The 17415-nt window shown below is 47.7% G+C and overlaps 1 protein-coding gene across 3 annotated transcripts in view; it reads right to left on the reverse strand.

The window, feature by feature from the left end:
* Positions 1-16123, reverse strand: part of LOC105473514 (CMT1A duplicated region transcript 4) — a 30853-nt gene extending 14730 nt beyond the window's left edge. For 2 of the 3 annotated variants that reach the window (XM_011727337.2, XM_011727336.2), the window contains exons 1-2: positions 15964-16119; positions 1166-1250 (exon numbers count right to left, since the gene is read on the reverse strand). Coding sequence is in view for 1 of the 3 variants with exons in the window: in XM_011727334.3 (XP_011725636.1) it covers positions 1166-1238 (73 nt within the window). In the remaining 2 variants the exon portion in view is untranslated. Of the gene's footprint in view, positions 1-1165; positions 1251-15963 lie in introns of all 3 variants that reach the window. The other variant, XM_011727334.3, reaches the window with a different exon arrangement.
* Positions 16124-17415: the final 1292 nt, after the last annotated feature.

Here is a 17415-nt window from a genome sequence, read left to right on the forward strand (position 1 = left end):
TACTCTGCCTAACACTATCCCTGCCTGACATTTCTTATGATTTACTCATTTATTTTCTCTTAACCAACTAGACTATAAGCCACATGACAGCGGCAATCTCATCCATCACATTCATTGCTCTGTCCCCAGGACCTTGGGTCAAAATCATCAGATAAATGGACATTCCTGCAATTGCCATAAGTAACTTCTCCTGGAATCTCCAGGGATCACTGGAAATCCAAATATCCAGCAGCTTCACACTTGTATGGGACACAAATGAAAAACACAGACTGGCTCACTTGGCAGTAGCCACTACTAGAGAAGGCAAAATGGCAAAAGGTGGGACATTATCCTGAAAAATACGACAAACAAATAGGATTAATGGAGAGGCCTGGGTTCAAATCCTAGCACTGCTCTTTACTGCTTTTAAGTGGGCAAATCCCTTGCCCTATCTCTCTCTGAGTCTTAAAGTTTTCCCCCATCCATAAAATGAGAATGATACATGTCCCAGTAGGTTTATTGTGAAGACTGAATGAGACATTGCAAGTGCCTATTAAGGAGCAAGAATTCAAGCACATAGACCCGTGACAGTACAGGATTCAGGCTTTGTTGAAAGAAGAAATGAAACCTTGTCTAATATGAAAAAGTTCATGGGACCTAAATGTACCAAATTCTAACTCAAGCTCTACTCCACTTTCCCTTCGAAACTCCATTTCTAGTCTCACCTGGTCCAATGTGTGTTCTTACCACGGCCAGGTGTCATCACCACCAAATGCAGCGCCAGGGGTATCTTCTGTATGTTGTTAATGAATGTTAGCTGCTTTTTCAAATGCATGAAGTTGCCTGCCTCATAATGATTGTAAATTCACACACATGGTCCCTCCTCTATACGCCCTTCATATCTCCTTCCAGGACTGCTCCAGTGATACTTCTTTTGAGAGGCTGTCCCAGGCCTCTAGGTGGAATAGACAGGCCCTCCTCTCTGCTCCCAAGTATGTTATCTGAACCTTATCTATCAGGGCCGTCTATCCCATTATGTGTTATTTAGTTGGTCTCTCTCTCTCTCTCCCCCTCTCTTCTTAAATTGTGTTTTTAAGGCTCAGAGGTGAAATCCTTACATTCCAGACAACTCTTGGCCCACTGGGAGGATAGACTCTGGTCAAAACCCAAGGCCATATTTGCTTACCGTGTCCTGATATCTTGCCTTCCTCTCTTCTCCCAGCTGAAAACTGTTTCTTCAAGTCCCTGGTGCAGCTCATTTCACTGGGTTCCTGAGAAGCACAGAATCAGGAAGGTTAACTGGCAAAATTTTAATATAATGTAACTAAGATGAATGATGTGGGGATAGGGAGAGAATCGACACTTAAATATATAAAAAAATGTTGCCTATAATTAAAAATTAAAATAGCAATTGTCCATTCCCCAGAAGTCACAAAAGAGGCCTCTTGAAATTGGGCAGAAACCTTTAATTATTCATTTCAAATGAGTCTTTCTAGGCACAAAGATATCCCAATAGTATACAATGAAACATAACTATCCACATAGAAAATATGTGTGGGTAACATGCCAGGAAATCCTGAAGTTCTGACAAAAGGAGTTTTTGTTGAGTCAGAAATCCAATTAAACAAAAAGGGTTTTAATGTGTCTTCTTGGCATGGTGGAGAGATGCATCAAATACTTTTAAAATCCGGGAACCGGCCCTTCATGAAGCGTGTTCTGTGGCATCCTCTCCCCAACAAAGGCCTGGCCTTTAAAAACCACCCTCGTGCAGCATTGCAGAAAAACCACCCTCTCTTTACTGTTCCAGTGAGGTTCTGCAATATTATTGTGTATGGATTTCAATATCTGAAGATGGCAATTGATAGGAGAATTCACCAAAGTTCCCAAAACAGTAAAACCGCACATTAAACGATTGTTTTGGGGAAAGTATAGCATAGAATTCAGAGCTCGAGTTCAAGGCAGGTCAGTGACTTAGCTACGTGACCAGGAACAAGGAACAAGACAGTTAAAATTCAGAAGCCTCTGTGTTCTCATCTGTAAAACAGAGGCAGTAAGAGAAACTATCCTTGGAGTGCCATGAGGATTTAATGAGATAATTCATATACAGCATTGGGCAGAGGGCGCAGGCACATGGTAAGAGCCTATTGGCTGGACTGTTATCATCATTAATATGCAGGGTGGCAATGTCTGCTGCAATGCCAAAACAATGCAGTCCAATGTTCAGGCTGGAGAAATTAGTACCAAGACACATCTTGCCAAAACTGAGTCACTGCGTTGAAGATTGGGGAAGGGACTGGAGTCATAGGAGGTCAGAAAACATGCTCAGGGGACTTTTCAACACAACTGCTGCCACAGTGGTATCCCTACATCTCACCCATCCCTCCCCAGCCACACTACTTTTCCCATCCCAAGAGTCCTGTTTATACCATCTGCTCACTAAAAGGCACTCTCTAGAGTTCATCCCCCAGCCCAGATGGGTCCCAGCCATCTGGCATTGGTCCCAGGCGTTGCGTCCACTTGCAGCCACATATGTGCACATGTTAACTGAGGAAGGTTTCCAGCCAATAGACAGCAATACACACAAGTGCACATATACACACAGCCCTGAGCAGAACATCCATATAGTCACTGGCATGAGAAAGAGTCTACAAGCCACATACACATGCATGCACGAATATGTACACACACAAGCACATGCATACACACACAGGCACACACCTGTGTAACTCCCTAAGTCACCAGCCATGTCCGCTCTCCCTCACCCCAGCTTTGACATCCCTTGTCCCAGCTGTAACATCCCTTGTCCCAGCTGAGTTCTATTTCTCTTCTCAGATCATTGCAGCCCTGGTCTAGAATGACTTAAGGAGCAAAACTGAGCCAAGAAGTCTTGCCAGATTCCTACTGGAAGTAATCTGGAGACTTAGATCTGCAAACAGCATCAAGCGGCTGTAGGGTAGAGCACAGAATTCGGAAGTAGGATAACTCACGTTAAAACCCAGCTTCACCTCATTATGTCTAATCTTGAGCAAGTTCCTTAGTCTTTCTGAACCTCAGTTTCCTTATCCCCAAGGTGGGAAACATCCTGCCCCATGGGATGTTGTGATGATCCAATTGATGTAAGTAAAAGTATTCCATGATCCATGAGGAGCTTTGTAACCATTAGCTTTTCTGGTAAACACCAAGAACCCTGAACTGTTGATATAAATTCTATTCTATGATTTATGGCTGGGGGTTCATTCTGGAAACAAGAAAACTAGATCACATTGGCATCCAACTTGAGGACTAGATGAACTCTAGACAGAACAAAAGTGTCACATTGTTCAGAGAGTGACAGAGACCACAGAGAAAGGGAAAACCAGTGTGGTTGCTGTCTTGGGCTCATCTGCTTTCCTTGGAGTGGAGCTGAGATGGGATGGGAGAGTGGAGGGTAGATGTAACTATTAATACTTTAGAAACTCAGAATTTTTTGCCCCTGAGAAAACTCTAGATGCTATGCCAACAAAGCTATCTACCTCCCAGGAGGAGTAAGGGTGAACATGGAAATGGTTTTCCTCTGCCCCTCACAACTCATGTCTTAACAGAACTGCAAGGGTGACAGAGCCTATAGGATGAACAGCAATTGGGCCCATAAGGCCTATCCTAGGCAGGCTGTAAGATGGCTCCCAATAAACTCACCTCTTGGTATTCACTTCCTTGTGAAATCCCCTCCCCTGAGTATGAACTGCATCTAATGACTCACTTCTAATAAACAGAATATGGTCTAAGTGATGGAATGTCACTTCTGAGATTAGGTCACAAAAAAAGTTGGTTTCTGTCTTGAGCACTCTCTCACACTCTCTTTCTCGTTCATCTTAAGGGAAGCCAACTGCCATGTTACAAACTGCCCTGTGGAGAGGCCTATGTGGCAAGGAACTAAGGGAGTTTTCCAGCCAAGAGGCAGCAAGAAACTGGGGTTTTTAGTGCAACAGACTTTGAGGAGCTTAATCTTGCCAATATCCAGTGAGTGAATTTGGAAGTGGATTCTCCTCCTGTTGAGCCTTCAGATGAGACCACATCCTCGGCCAAAATCATGACTGTAGCCTCATGGAGAGACTCTGAGACAGAAGCAGACAGCTAAGGCATATCCAGATTCCTGCCCCACAGAAGCTATGAGATAACAAATATTTGTTTAAAGCAATTAACCTTTGGAGTGCTTTGTTACCCACCAAGAGATAACCAATACAAAGCCCCTACCAGACATACCAAGGAAAAATCCCACCCACAAAACTGAGACAGAGAAGGGCTTCTAATCTGGCAGCAGTGGGAGAAATTTCACTGCATAATTCCTTCTTCACCATTCCATCTCCAGAGGACACCATTTCTACTAACGTAAGGGAACCTATGTAAGTAAAGAATTTAAGCCTATAACATACCACAAAAATGAAGCTGCCCTTCCAACAAAGCAGATTTTGACAAGGCCATTTTGAGACAGTGGATATACTAATATGGCCAGAGGGGTTACAGGTGGGGTATGGATGGAGGGCAAGATACAGGGGGAAGTATCCAAGATACTCAGAGGTGGAGTTAGGGTGCTTGCCTTGCACATTACTTGAGAGGTATAGACAGCTGACGTTTTCATGGTTTCTTTTAAAAACTAAGTAAAAATGTTCTTGGCACCAAAATGGCTTTGCGAAAGAGCCAGATCAAAATGTCAGGTTCTGTCATGGGACTATTTTATTCAACCCTACTACATAAACACTGTTTGGACTCCACCTAGGCACTCAAGCCAGGAAGATTGCCACCAATCTTCCTTTCCTTACACACACACACCCGTGCGCGTGTGTGCACACACACACATACACACACACACACACACACACACACACACACGGGGCTCAGGAGTAAGTTTCCAGAATCCAACAGCACAGGGTCTAGAATGGAGTAAGTTTTAAGGCCATCATCCGTCCCGTGCCTGATTGGATTTGGGCTGTTCTGATTCAGGCTGACAGCTACCTGCCTAGAGGCTAGCGCCCCACTAAAGACTCTACGGAGCCCCGGTCATCATGGGGTCCGATGGGAGTTTTCCCTGAATTGCTCACCAACCCAGAACACAAGAACGCAGAAACTATTGTGCATGGTGGACCCAAAGAGTGCCTTTAATTTGGAATCGATCCTATTTGTTCTCTGAAGCTCTCTGTTTCGTTAAAGCCATTGATTTACCAACACTTAATAAAGAGGAGAATGTTTCCTAGAGCCTTGCATGGTTGTGTGATCAGAGGTGGGATTACCCACTGCACAGCGCCAAGAGATGGAACCGGCTGCACTGGGGCTGGGCCCTTCCAGTCCAACATCCCAACCCTCACGCTACTTTGCCTCTCTGTACCTTGGTTTCCTCCTGGGTAAAAATGAGGGTTGAGGTCTGCTGTACCCTGTCTCCCTTCCAGCTCAAATCTCCTGTATGTCTCTGAAACCTCTTGGCACAGCAGTCGCCAGAAAATGGAATGCACTGAAGTTTCCTAACATCCCACCAAATGAATTCCTTATGAGCCCAACTTCTGGGTTTGTACTCACCAAGAAAACACTGCAAGCCCTGACCTTCCAAAAACTCGGCTTGTTCTCTTTCCCGGATGCGTTTTCAAAAGAGAAAAGCTAACTTTTGCCCTCTAGGGTGGGAAATGCGAAAGGCACAAGTGCAGAGCTCTGTGAATTGAGACCACAACAAACCCCGCCTGGGCATGGAGCCCACAGAGCGGGCGCTCAACAGCCTTTCCAACCACAGAGTGGAAATTCTAGACACAGAAGGTGCCCAGATGGGCCCTGCTTTCGTTCTCTTGCCAACTGCCGTAAACCTGTTTCTGTCCCGTTGGAGCTGCAACGTGGAGCCAGAAATCTGGAAGAATTTAACACCCAGTCGATTCAGACACAGGAAAACATTGTTCAAAGTAAACACTGGAATCCCTCCCTCATCATCCAGGAATGTGGAGCCAGCAGGGTCTGAGCTCAGCAGCTTCTCAAAAAAGCCCCCGCTAAGCTGCTCTGCTTTTGGGGCCACAGACTGGGAGGGCCAGGAGGGGCTCCACACACTCCACACACTCCACACGCTGCCAAGACAGGGATGAGGCTAGGAGGTCAGTGCACCGGGCTTCTCCTCTCCCATGGAAACATGGGCAGTGCTGTCCACAGCCTCCAGCTAAAGAACCCTCTGTTCCCCCAGAGGACACAGCCTGTGTGCAAAGGCCGCTGAACTTGTGAAAGCCTGAAGGAAACAGAGAGGGGCTCAGGACGCTGCGAGACTTTTCCATTTCCTTTGCCTCCCAGCAGGCCGTGAAAGAGTCACTTTTCCTCGAGGAAGAAAGAAGGCTCTGTGTGCCGGGCGAGGGTACAGTCCTTCTAACCAAAAGATGTGTGTGCTGCATGGGATTTGGCCACCGGCATTCATTTCGCTTTTACTGGGGCTTAACGAATTCCATCTCTCAATAGCCGTATGCCAGGATCCCACCCTGTTTCCTCTGGCTCTGGAGGGTGGAGAGGAAAGACTTGCTTTACCCCGGGGTCTCTGAGGAATCTCCTAGACACTGCACCTTAAATCACCTCTGTGTCACTGTGTCACCTTTGTGTCACTGTGTCCCCTTTATGTCACTGTGTCCCCCTCTGCCTAAAATTCCGCTAAATTCCATTCACGAAGATGCAGGCCTGAACCGAATTGTTGGAAGATTTCTCACAGTCAGAGTGGAGGGGGCAGCCTTCAGATTAGGAACGTTCAAGGAGGAGAATGCAGAGAGTCCAAAGATAACCACTTGGCCACCAGAAGCTCTGAGCAGAGTCCTACTCAGTGGCAGGGCGGCTGGGCGGCGGCAGAAGGAAGTTGGGTCATTGTGAAGAGGCCAAAGAAACAAACTGCTAAATGTCCAGCATGACAGTCTATCTCGTCCTGGCCGTCACTCCTGTCTTTCCCTGACAGCCACGGCATTCACCCATTCCTAATCCCTGAGGGACCCGCGACCGAAGGCTTATTAATTCACTCATTTAATCTGAATTATTGAGGGCCTCCTACTGCGCCAGGTGAGCAAGAGGGATACAGTCCCTGCTCTGGGGGAGCCTGTATCATCCAGACCAGAGGCTGTCAAGGGGTGGTCCTGGGACCACCATCACCAGCAGCAGCAGCACCAGGGAGTTTGTTGGAAATGCAATTTATTGGATCCCACCTTAGCCTGAACTAGAACTAGAAGCTCTGGGGGCTGGGCCCAGCAATCTATTCTCACAAGCCTTCCTGGGGCTTCTGTTGCTCATGAAAGTTTAAGAATCATTATTGAGCAGGTCTGTCACTGCCTCACTTGATAATAAACAAAATCTGCAAGTTTCATGATTTGCGGGTCACAGAAATGGCGTGAGGGCTCCTATGCTCCTAGACTCAGAACAGCTATGCCAACCTGAGCTGTCGTTTGGAAATTTTTGGTTCCAGTTTCAGGAACACTTTTTCCACCTCAGTTTGGCCACTGTTTCATGGTGATTTGTAAAACGTTTTTTTTTTTTTTTTTTTTTTTTGCAGAAGAGGCAGGAACCTCCTCTCCACTCACGAACAACAAGACAAATGGGGCTTCTTTTGACTGGTAGCACCCATCCCAACAGGGGCTCTGCCATCCTTTCTGAAGGTGGCTGTGAGAAGGCCATTTCCACTGTTGTCTTCAGGCCCCTCCCCGCACCATTCTCTCACTCTTGGTAGGTATCAAGGAACATATACAGCCAGATTTCTCTATTGAATTGATTTCTAAAGAGATGCACCAATCAATGAGGTAGAATTCCATTCATTCACTCGGCAGATGACTTCCGTGCTGCCAAACGGAATGATCTCCTTTGCCTCTTCTGCTTATCTCATCTGACCTGTTGGAAAGGGAGCCAGCAGGCCCCTTTCTCCTGAGCCCTAGCACCTCACAGGCCTCTCTTCTCAGGCCCCATGCTGGCCCCTGCTCCTCTGCTCCACTTAGGGTGAGGGAGCCCCCGCCCCGGCACCCTTCACATCTTCATCTGCAAACTCATCACAGTGCCCCAACTCCCAAACGTGTGTCTCTAGCCATGGGCTCTTCCCTGAACTGCAGGCTCTTATATCCAATCCCTGCCAGACATCTCCTCACAGATGTTTTATAGGTGCCTCAACCTACCTCATTCCAACAGCTCCTGACACCTCTCTCTCCCACCACATTCAAAAACCTGCTTCCCCACTGGCCTTCCTCCAGTTTGTTAACCAGCACCCCTAATGAACCTGTTGCCAAAAAACTAGGAATCCTCTTTTCCTCTTCCTCTCATCTTCAAAATCCAATTTACCAGCAAGTCATGTCAACGCAACCTGTAAATATCCTAAATCCTTCGTTCTCTTTATTCTACAATTATGACAACTACTACTGCTGCTAATAATAATAATACAAAAATAACTCACACCATAGGTGTTTATGTTTTATATTTATTAACTCATTGAGCCTTCCCAGCAAATCTGTGCATTAAGTGCTGGATTATTCTCTCTTACAGAGGGTAAAATTGAGGTATATAAATGTTCAGTGACTTCCTGAAAGCCATACATCTAATACAGTGGAAGCAGAATTCCACGTGATCAAGTGTGTTGCCCCTGTGCTGCCCCCATATCCAACTGGTTGCCCCCACAGCCTCCAAACTGGCCTCCCTGCTCCCACTCTTGCCCCTGTATAATTTGTTTTATCCACACAGCAGCCCGAGTGATCTTTCTAAAACCTGCACCAGTACACACCACTCCCCAACACAAACATCCCTTTCCAGGGGTTCCCCCAGAGCCCTTGGGATGAAATCCAAACTCCTTCCATGGCTACTTCTGTCCACCTCTTAGGTCTCCTTGTTTCTATCTCTCTCTCTCCGTCCCCCGCCTTCCCCACCCCCAACCACCCTCCAGCCACATTGCCTCCCTCTCCGTCCTCAAACTCACCAAACTCCAACCATTTCCTCCCTCCAGATTGACTTTCACAGATTTTTACATGGCTGGCATTTGATCATTTAAATCTTAGCTCAGTGCTGCCTTCTCAGAAAGGCTTTTTCTAACTTCCTACTCAATCTAGCCACTCAATCCAACTCTATCACATCACATTGTTCTGTTTCCCTGACAGCACTTATTGCTATCTGAAATTATTTTACATTTGTTTACGATTTATTTTCTGCCTGCCCTCTTAGAACTTAAATTCCATGAAAGGAAGGAATTGTTCTGTCTTTTCTCTCATGTATATCCCAGGACCTAAAACTATAATACAGAGCTCTGTGCCAGGCATAGGGATAGCAAGGCGAAGGCAGCAGAATCCCTGCCCTTAAGGAAGTCGGCATCTGCAGTTCCACTACAGCATGTGGGCTGCCACGAGGACAGGAGCAATTCCTCACCCATCCTAGGAATGCTGGGAAGACTTCCTGGGGTAGATGATTTGAGTTTATTTTATTTCAACATTTATTCTGGACCAGACCTGCCAGTTACAGTGACAGATGAGACTAGTGGTCTGCTTCCTTAGCACCAACATCACCTAGAGAGCCTTTTAAAACACAGACTGCTGAGTCTTATGCCCAGAGTTTCTAATTCTGGAGTAAGACCTGGAGTAAGCACCAGGAATCTGCATCTCTAACAGGTCTCCAGGTGAAGACCAGTGTCATCTAGGGACCACATTTTGAGAACCACCAGATTGGACCATTTTCTTGTCACAGCTCACCATCAGTATTGCTCAGTGCAATGCTGTGTACCATTTGCTGTGATAGGAATATAGGCTATATATAAATACAGGCTACAAATAAAAGGAATCAGTAGGTACTTCTTGGAGGAGCCGAAACCTAGGTTTCATTTTGAATAATGAGTAGGCATTACTGAAACAAAGAAGGGATGAAAAACAGAAAAAACTTGAGGAAAAGGACCAAGTAGTACATAGTCTTAAACATTAAAATATATTTCAATATTGCTGAAGCATAAATCATAAAACAAAGACTGGTTGAAGGTGAGACTGAAGTAAGCAGCAGATTCGAGTCTCTTAAAAAATTAGTAGCAGGAGGCCGGGCTGCATAAAAGACAGGTGAGCACAGCACACTTAGGGAACCGCAGAAACGGTGGCCAATACAGAGGGTGCTCAAGGGTCAGGGGAGAGGTCTTTAGCAAGAAAAGATTCTAGGCCGGGTGCACGTCTGTAATCCCAGCACTTTGGGAGGCCGAGGTGGGTAGATCAGGAGGTCAGGAGATCGAGACCATCCTGGCTAACCCCGAAAGCGAAACCCCGTCTCTACTAAAAATACAAAAAATTAACCGGGCTTGGTGGCAGGCGCCTGTAGTCCCAGCTACTCAGGAGGCTGAGGCAGGAGAATGGCGTGAACCCGAGCGGCGGAGCTTGCAGTGAGCCGAGATCACGCCACTGCACTTCAGCGACAGAGTGAGACTCCATCTCAAAAGAAAAGAAAAGAAAAGATTCTAAAGAAAAGTAGAAGTGAAACCATGAAGGGACCCTACCTTGGGGCTGGGTCCTATGGGGAATCAGAGGGTTCCTTAGCTGGAGGATGCAGACAGAATTGCTCATATATATGGGCATTCATTCAGTAGAATACTATACAGCAATGAAAAGGAACAGGCTATAGATATGTGCAGCCTCATGAATGAATCACATAAACATAATGCTGAGTGAAAGAAGCCAGGCACGAAATAGTAAACATGAGTCGATTTACATCAAGTTCAAAAAACCAACAAAGTATAGGGTTTAGAAATACATTTAATGTAAAGCAAGTGTGTGAATCCCATAAATTCAGGAGCGTAGTGACCTCTGAGGATTAGAGAAAGGGGTTATTGATGGGAGGAGGAAGGAAGGAAGTTTCTAGAAGCTAGCAGTGTTGTATTTCTTGTCATGGGTGATTGTTACTGAGTTCACTTTAGACACATCACCAAGATGTAAGCTGTATGCCTCACTTTGAGCACTTTATATTTCAAATTTGTTTTTTAAAAAATTAAGACATTAAGATAGTTGAGCAGGAGATGGGGGTGGGAGGAGGTGGACAGGAATGGAACAAAAACTGCTAGAAGGAGGGAAATGAAGATTGTCGAGAGCATGACTGCAGGGCTACGCATGCGTGTGTGGGTGTGAGTGTGCCATTCACTTCAGTGTCAGTCAGGAGCCCTGGATTAAGGGTGAGGAAAGATCAAGTGTGTTGGGAAACAATGAAGAAGTAGGTAGGGGAGGGCTAGGGTCTTTAGGAGTGGGGCTGAAATCCTGGATCACTGGGCTGGGGTGGAGAAGGCAAAGCCTGGAGATGTGCCACCAGGCAGTCGCACCTATCAAAGAAAGACCCCACCATCAGACGCTGACTTTGAGGCTGTAATTAGCAAGTTGGCTCGTGTCTCTCTGAGGCCAAAAGTAAGTGTCTAAAGCCAGAACAAAATCATTCTTTCCCATGTTCCTAAAAACCTTAAATACAAAGGTAAAATAAACATTTATTTTAGAAATAAATGATGAAAACTGAAAAGCAAAGTAGGCCAACTATTTCCCAGGCAGCAGGCCTGACCTGCTGCAAATTCTTGGTGTCCGGTTTCAGCTAGGCACTCACTGTAACTTGGCCAAACTTTCCTCGTTGACTTTCCCCGCACATTCCATGCAGCTCCACCCTCTGAGCCATGAAGCTGCTCCCAGCCGCCCTCTCTGCGGTGGGCTCTCGACCGTGCCATGTGCCAGAGGCTATGCTGGCTGATTCCAACCTAAAGTACCTCCTCCTTAACACTGTCTTCTGAGCATCCTCCCGCCTGCCTGCCTGTCATCAGAGATGTGGGTGGCCTGAGGAAATGGGGTCTGAGGGAGCCCCCAGAAGGTCCTGGGGAAGATGCAGGGCTAGGGTCTGGCCAGGGGCCAGTAGCTGGTGGGGAAGTCTGAGCTGAGACTCACAAGCTAGGTGAAATCAGCAAGGGTCCAAGTCAGGCGGGCAGAGAAGCCAGCAAAGTGATATTCAAAGGTCAAGCAAGTAACAGAGTCAGACGTCAGACAGAGCACGGGGACCAGGAACCCAATGCCTTCTAGGAGTATGGCATGGAGGTGCAGACCTCGAATGTTGGCATCAGGCAGTGCTAGGTTTGAGTCTTGGTTCTGACCAACTGTGTGACCTTGGGAAACTTGTTAATCTCTCTGGCCTCATTTTTCTCTGGTGACGTGTCACTGAGCTTGGGCACAGGGCCAGGGATGGGGATGGAGATGCCAACGGGTAGAGGTGGAGACCCCTGGGCCAGGCAAGGCTTCAAGTTTGACAGCTCATGCATCCGGACTCCAAACAGACCTTAAGTCCATCAAAGGCAGAGGCCAGCACCTGCACTAGGCTTGGCCCCTGGCACAAGTCAAAGGAGGAAATGATTAGCACGGGTCCATGAGCATTACATATCACCCTCACTGCGGCAGCGGCTGCCTTTACCGAGCTTGCTTCTTCCCTTCCCACCCCTTGCTAGTTGGAGCTGATTCCAGAGTGGCAGCGCTAGGTTCTGGGCATTAGCAATCTGAAAGCTGGGTAACAAGTCCTGGGGTAGGGTTGCTGCGTCCTTTCCTGCGCCCTCACCCCAATCCCTGCTGGCGCACCTCCCTGGCAGCCTCCCTCTGCTCTCCTCTCCAGCCCTTTTCCAAATGTCCCTCCTCATGCACCCTTCCCCTTCTGTTTTCAAACCTTGCCAAGTCTCCCCTCCTCTAAAAAGCTCTTCCATTGACCCCCAAGCTTCCGTTACTTCTATTTTGCTCCTTTTCTCTGCCAAAATCCCCCAGGGAATGGCCCATACCAGCGGTTGCTCTTTCGCTCACTCCAGCCTGGCATCCACACTCACAGCTCTGCTGACAGCCAGCATGGGAAGGAACCAGCAGGGACAAGGGAACAGAGGCACAGACATCAAGCGGGGTTCAAGAAAGTGCAAGTGGGTATAACACACACACACCAACACACAGACACACACCAACAGATATGCCAATACACAGACACACACACCAACAGACACACCAACACACAGACACACACAACACACACACACCAACACACAGACACACACAACACAGACACACACCAACAGATATGCCAACACACAGACACACACACCAACAGACACACCAACACACACATACAACACACACACACCAACACACAGACACACACAACACACACACACACAACACAGACACACACCAACAGACACACCAACACACAGACACACACACCAACAGACACACCAACACACAGACACACACACCAACAGACACGCCAACACACAGACACACACAACACACACACACCAACACACAGACACACACACCAACAGACACGCCAACACACAGACACACACAACATACACACACAACACGGACACACACCAACAGACACACCAACATACAGACGCACACAACACAGACACACACCCACACACACACCAACACACAGACACACATCAACACACACCAATATAGATGCACACCAATACAGACATACACCAACACACAGACACACCAACACACAGACACACACAACACAGACACACCAACAGGCACACACACCAACACACAGACACACAACACAGACATACACCAACACACAGACACACCAACATAGACACACACCAACATATAGACAACACAGACACACACCAACACAAACACACACCAACACCAGACATACCAACACACAGACACATGAAACACAGACATGCACGACACAGACACACGTCAACACCAGACATACCAACACAGACACACATAACACAGACACACACCAACACACACACAGACACACACCAACACAGACAAACATACACCAACACCAGACACACAACACACAGACACACATAACACAGACACACATCAACACCAGAGATACCAACACAGACACACACAACACAGACCCACACCAACACCAGACACACCAACACACACACAACACAGACACATGGGTACATACACACTCACACACACACCAACACACAGACACACACACACCAGCACAGAGATACACACCGAAACATTCATACAACACACAGACACACACGCACAAAGACACACACAACACACAAAACACACAAACACCCAGACACATCACAAACACCCACGGAGACACATACACCACATACACCTGCACATGCACAGACATGCACACTAACGCCTTCCAACATGGCAGCCAAGGGGCTCTTGCTGTGGTCAGAGAAGAGGGGGAGGCAGCCTGGCCATCCACCATGGGGAGGAGACGCAGCATGAGGACTCCAGACCCCTAAGGGTGGCAGCAGCAGGAGGGCAAGGGAGGATCCTGGAGTTGCTACACCTGGGGGCAGGTCAAGTATTACAGGGCCCGAGCGTTCTACAGCTGGTGGGGAAACCTTCTTTGTGCCCTGCACGAGCAGTAAGCACTTAGAACACATCCCTGAAGGAGAGACGGAAAGGGAGAGGGAGGGAGGGAAAGGGTGTGGGAGGGACGGCAGAGCCTACCAGGAAGCCTGGAGGAAGCCTGCGACCTAGGACCCAGAAGGTCAGCTCCCTGACCCAGACCGGTGGGTGAACTGACAAGTGGCAGAGTCTGGATTTGAACCCAGGGACTCGGCTGCCCATGTTCTTAACCTGCGTCACCTATCTGCTTCTTTCATACTGACTCAATGTAACTCAAACGAGTGTAAAGCAAGAGCTTCTAGCACAGTGGGCTTGGGGCTCAGGCCTCCAGAAACACTGCCTGGGGTGGGAGCCTGGGCGCCGGGCCGGCCTCCACCAGGATGGGGAGAAGGGAAGGGCTGCCTCATCTGCAGAAACAAGTCTCTTCTGTTCTCTTCTCCCCACCCCTATCTACACCAAGGTGCCTTCATGGATCATAAGGTTTCCTACTAATTTTTTGTTTCATTCACTGGTGTCTTTTATTCCTTGTTCTAAATGACTTTTTTTAAATTTTTATTTTTATAGAGACAGTCTCACTGTCACCCGGGCTGGAGCGCAGTGGCACAATCATGGCTCACTGCAGCCTCAAACTCCTGGGCTCACACAGACACACACAACACAGACACACATAACACAGACACACACCTGGGCTCAAGGGGCCCTCCTGCGTCAGCCTCCAGAGGAGCTGGGACTACAGGTGCACACCAATGTCCGGCAAAATTTTTTTTTTTTTTTTTGTAGAAATGGGGTCTTGCTATGTTACCTAGGCTGGTCTTGAGTTCCCAGCCTCAAACAATCCTCCCGCCTCAGCCTCCCTAAGTGGTGGGATTACAAGCATGATTAATTATTTTTAAATAAGTGACTTGATTATTATTGCTTTGTAAAAATCCTCTTAGCTATCTTTGTCCCTACAGGTTTCTATAGGTGCTTAATAATTTTTTTTGAAAAGGCATTTGCCAGTTCTGGCTAAACATTCCTTTGGTCCTGAGCTCTGTGGAGAGGTCATACATCTGTGGGAACATCTTCACCCTTGTCCCCAGCGTCCATCACCCCCAGGGGAAGCGGGGGGAACGGGGATATATTTTGTGTGTGTGTGTGTTTTGTTGTGTGTGTGTGTTTTGTTGTGTGTGTGTGTTTTGTTGTGTGTGTGTTTTGTTGTGTGTGTATGTTTTGTTTTGTGTGTGTGTGTGTGTTGCTTTGTTCAGTGTGTTTTGTGCGTGTGTTTGGTTGTGTGTGTGTGTGTTTTGTGTAAGTAGAGTGGTCAGCCGTGTGTGCACAATAGAATTACCTGGCTGTCATTATAGACGCACCTGAGCTCGAGCCTTCTGCAGACACAGTAAATCAGAAACCCAGGAACGGGACGAGCTTGTTGGCAGGCGTTGGGCATCAGTACGTTTTACAGAGTCCCGAGGGCATTGGGTGACCAGGATTGGGATCCACTGAAGGGAAGTAATGCTGGGGATTCTGGGGACCCTTTAAAGGCAGGATTATCCTTCAGTGAAGGACCTGACCTTCTCCTGGAAGTTGGGTGTGAGCCTTTTCACTTTTACCCTCGACTTCCCTCTCTGGGGACACCCAGTGTTCCAGCCCAGACTGTTACCTGAGAAGTTTCTGTGATTCCCCATCGTTCCTTCACTATCTTGGCTGTTTCCCTGCTCAGCGTTTATATTTTGTCTCCAGCTGTCCCCTGTACACTTCTCCTTGGCCCTCTCTTTGCTGCACCTAACCATCCTCTGGTCCCTGCCCCAAAGTGACCCACAAGCCAGAAGTCAGGAGTGAAGGGGGCACTGTGACATCAGAAGTTGTCATGCATCCCCTCCTGAATCTTCTGCCCTGTTCTCTTACTCCTCTGCAGGCTCAGTGGGCACCAGCAATGCAGTGTTCAAACACGGACATTGGAGTGATTATTCCCACCCCCAAGAGTGAACACCTACTATGTGCCGAACCCTAGACCAGACACACACACATAAAGATACACAACACACACACGCGCGCGCACACACACACACCCCAACATGCATGACCTCATTTGAGATCTCTGATCATTTCAACAAGCAGTTACTCTGGGCCAGACATGGCCCACTACAGAGATAGACAAGACCTGTGGTCTCCTTCTTTAGCGCCAGAATCTCCTAGAAGGTCTATTAAGACAGATTGCTGCATCCCACTCCCAGGGTCTCTGATTCAGTAGATGTGGGGTGGGGCCCAAGAACTTGCCTTTCTAACAAGCTCCCACCCTTCTTCTGAAATAAAATGCGCTTTACATAAGCTGCAGAGAGAATGACTGTCACTAACAGGCTGTTGAGAATTAGCCTCCTTCTCCCCGACTCCATTGACCGGCCCATGCTTGCCTGGCAATGGAGAGAGTGAGAAGCCTCTAACCTCCCCTGTGACCCCGTGAAGAAGTCCCCAAGATGCCAGGAGGACACAATGCGGGGCAGGCTGTAAAGTCTGGCAGTTTAATTGCGGTCGTTAACTCGGGGCAGTGCCCAGGAGACAGGCTGGACTTGCTCTCCCTGTGTTATCATCAAGCCCTGTTGACAATCCTTTGCAATGTCTCTGCCTGTGTCTGTTCCTCTCCACTGCCCCACTACTTCTCTCATCCCAGAGCTCAACCTGTCCAGCCAGGAGTGTAAAGTCCCCTCACCTCTCTGCAACCACAGCAAGCTCTTGCGCCTCCTCCAAATCCTACTGACTCAATCATATATTTCCCATGATCTCCCTTTCTTCATAGTTCTCTATAATCTTCAGAGAGAGGTGCATTCTAGAAAAAGACCAGGCAGAAAATACCTGTGTTCAGCTTCAGTTTTATCATTTAGTTGTAAGAAAACATACATCAAGTGGTTCCCCAACAAAAGTCTACCTCTCCTCACTGCCCATGAGTCAGCACCTAGAGCCTCACGCAGAGCCCTCATTGCTGCGGTTCTCAAAAAGTCTTTCTCTATCCTCCGCTCTCTCCAGGCTCTAGATCCTCTTCAAGTCCAGCCCTAAACTCTCTGAATTCATTCTCGCTCTGGAGCTCCCTTGTCAGCGGAGCCGTGCCTTCAACCTC

This window comes from Macaca nemestrina, chromosome 17 (assembly GCF_043159975.1).
Source record: "Macaca nemestrina isolate mMacNem1 chromosome 17, mMacNem.hap1, whole genome shotgun sequence".
In the NCBI taxonomy this organism is placed as follows: Eukaryota; Metazoa; Chordata; class Mammalia; order Primates; family Cercopithecidae; genus Macaca; species Macaca nemestrina.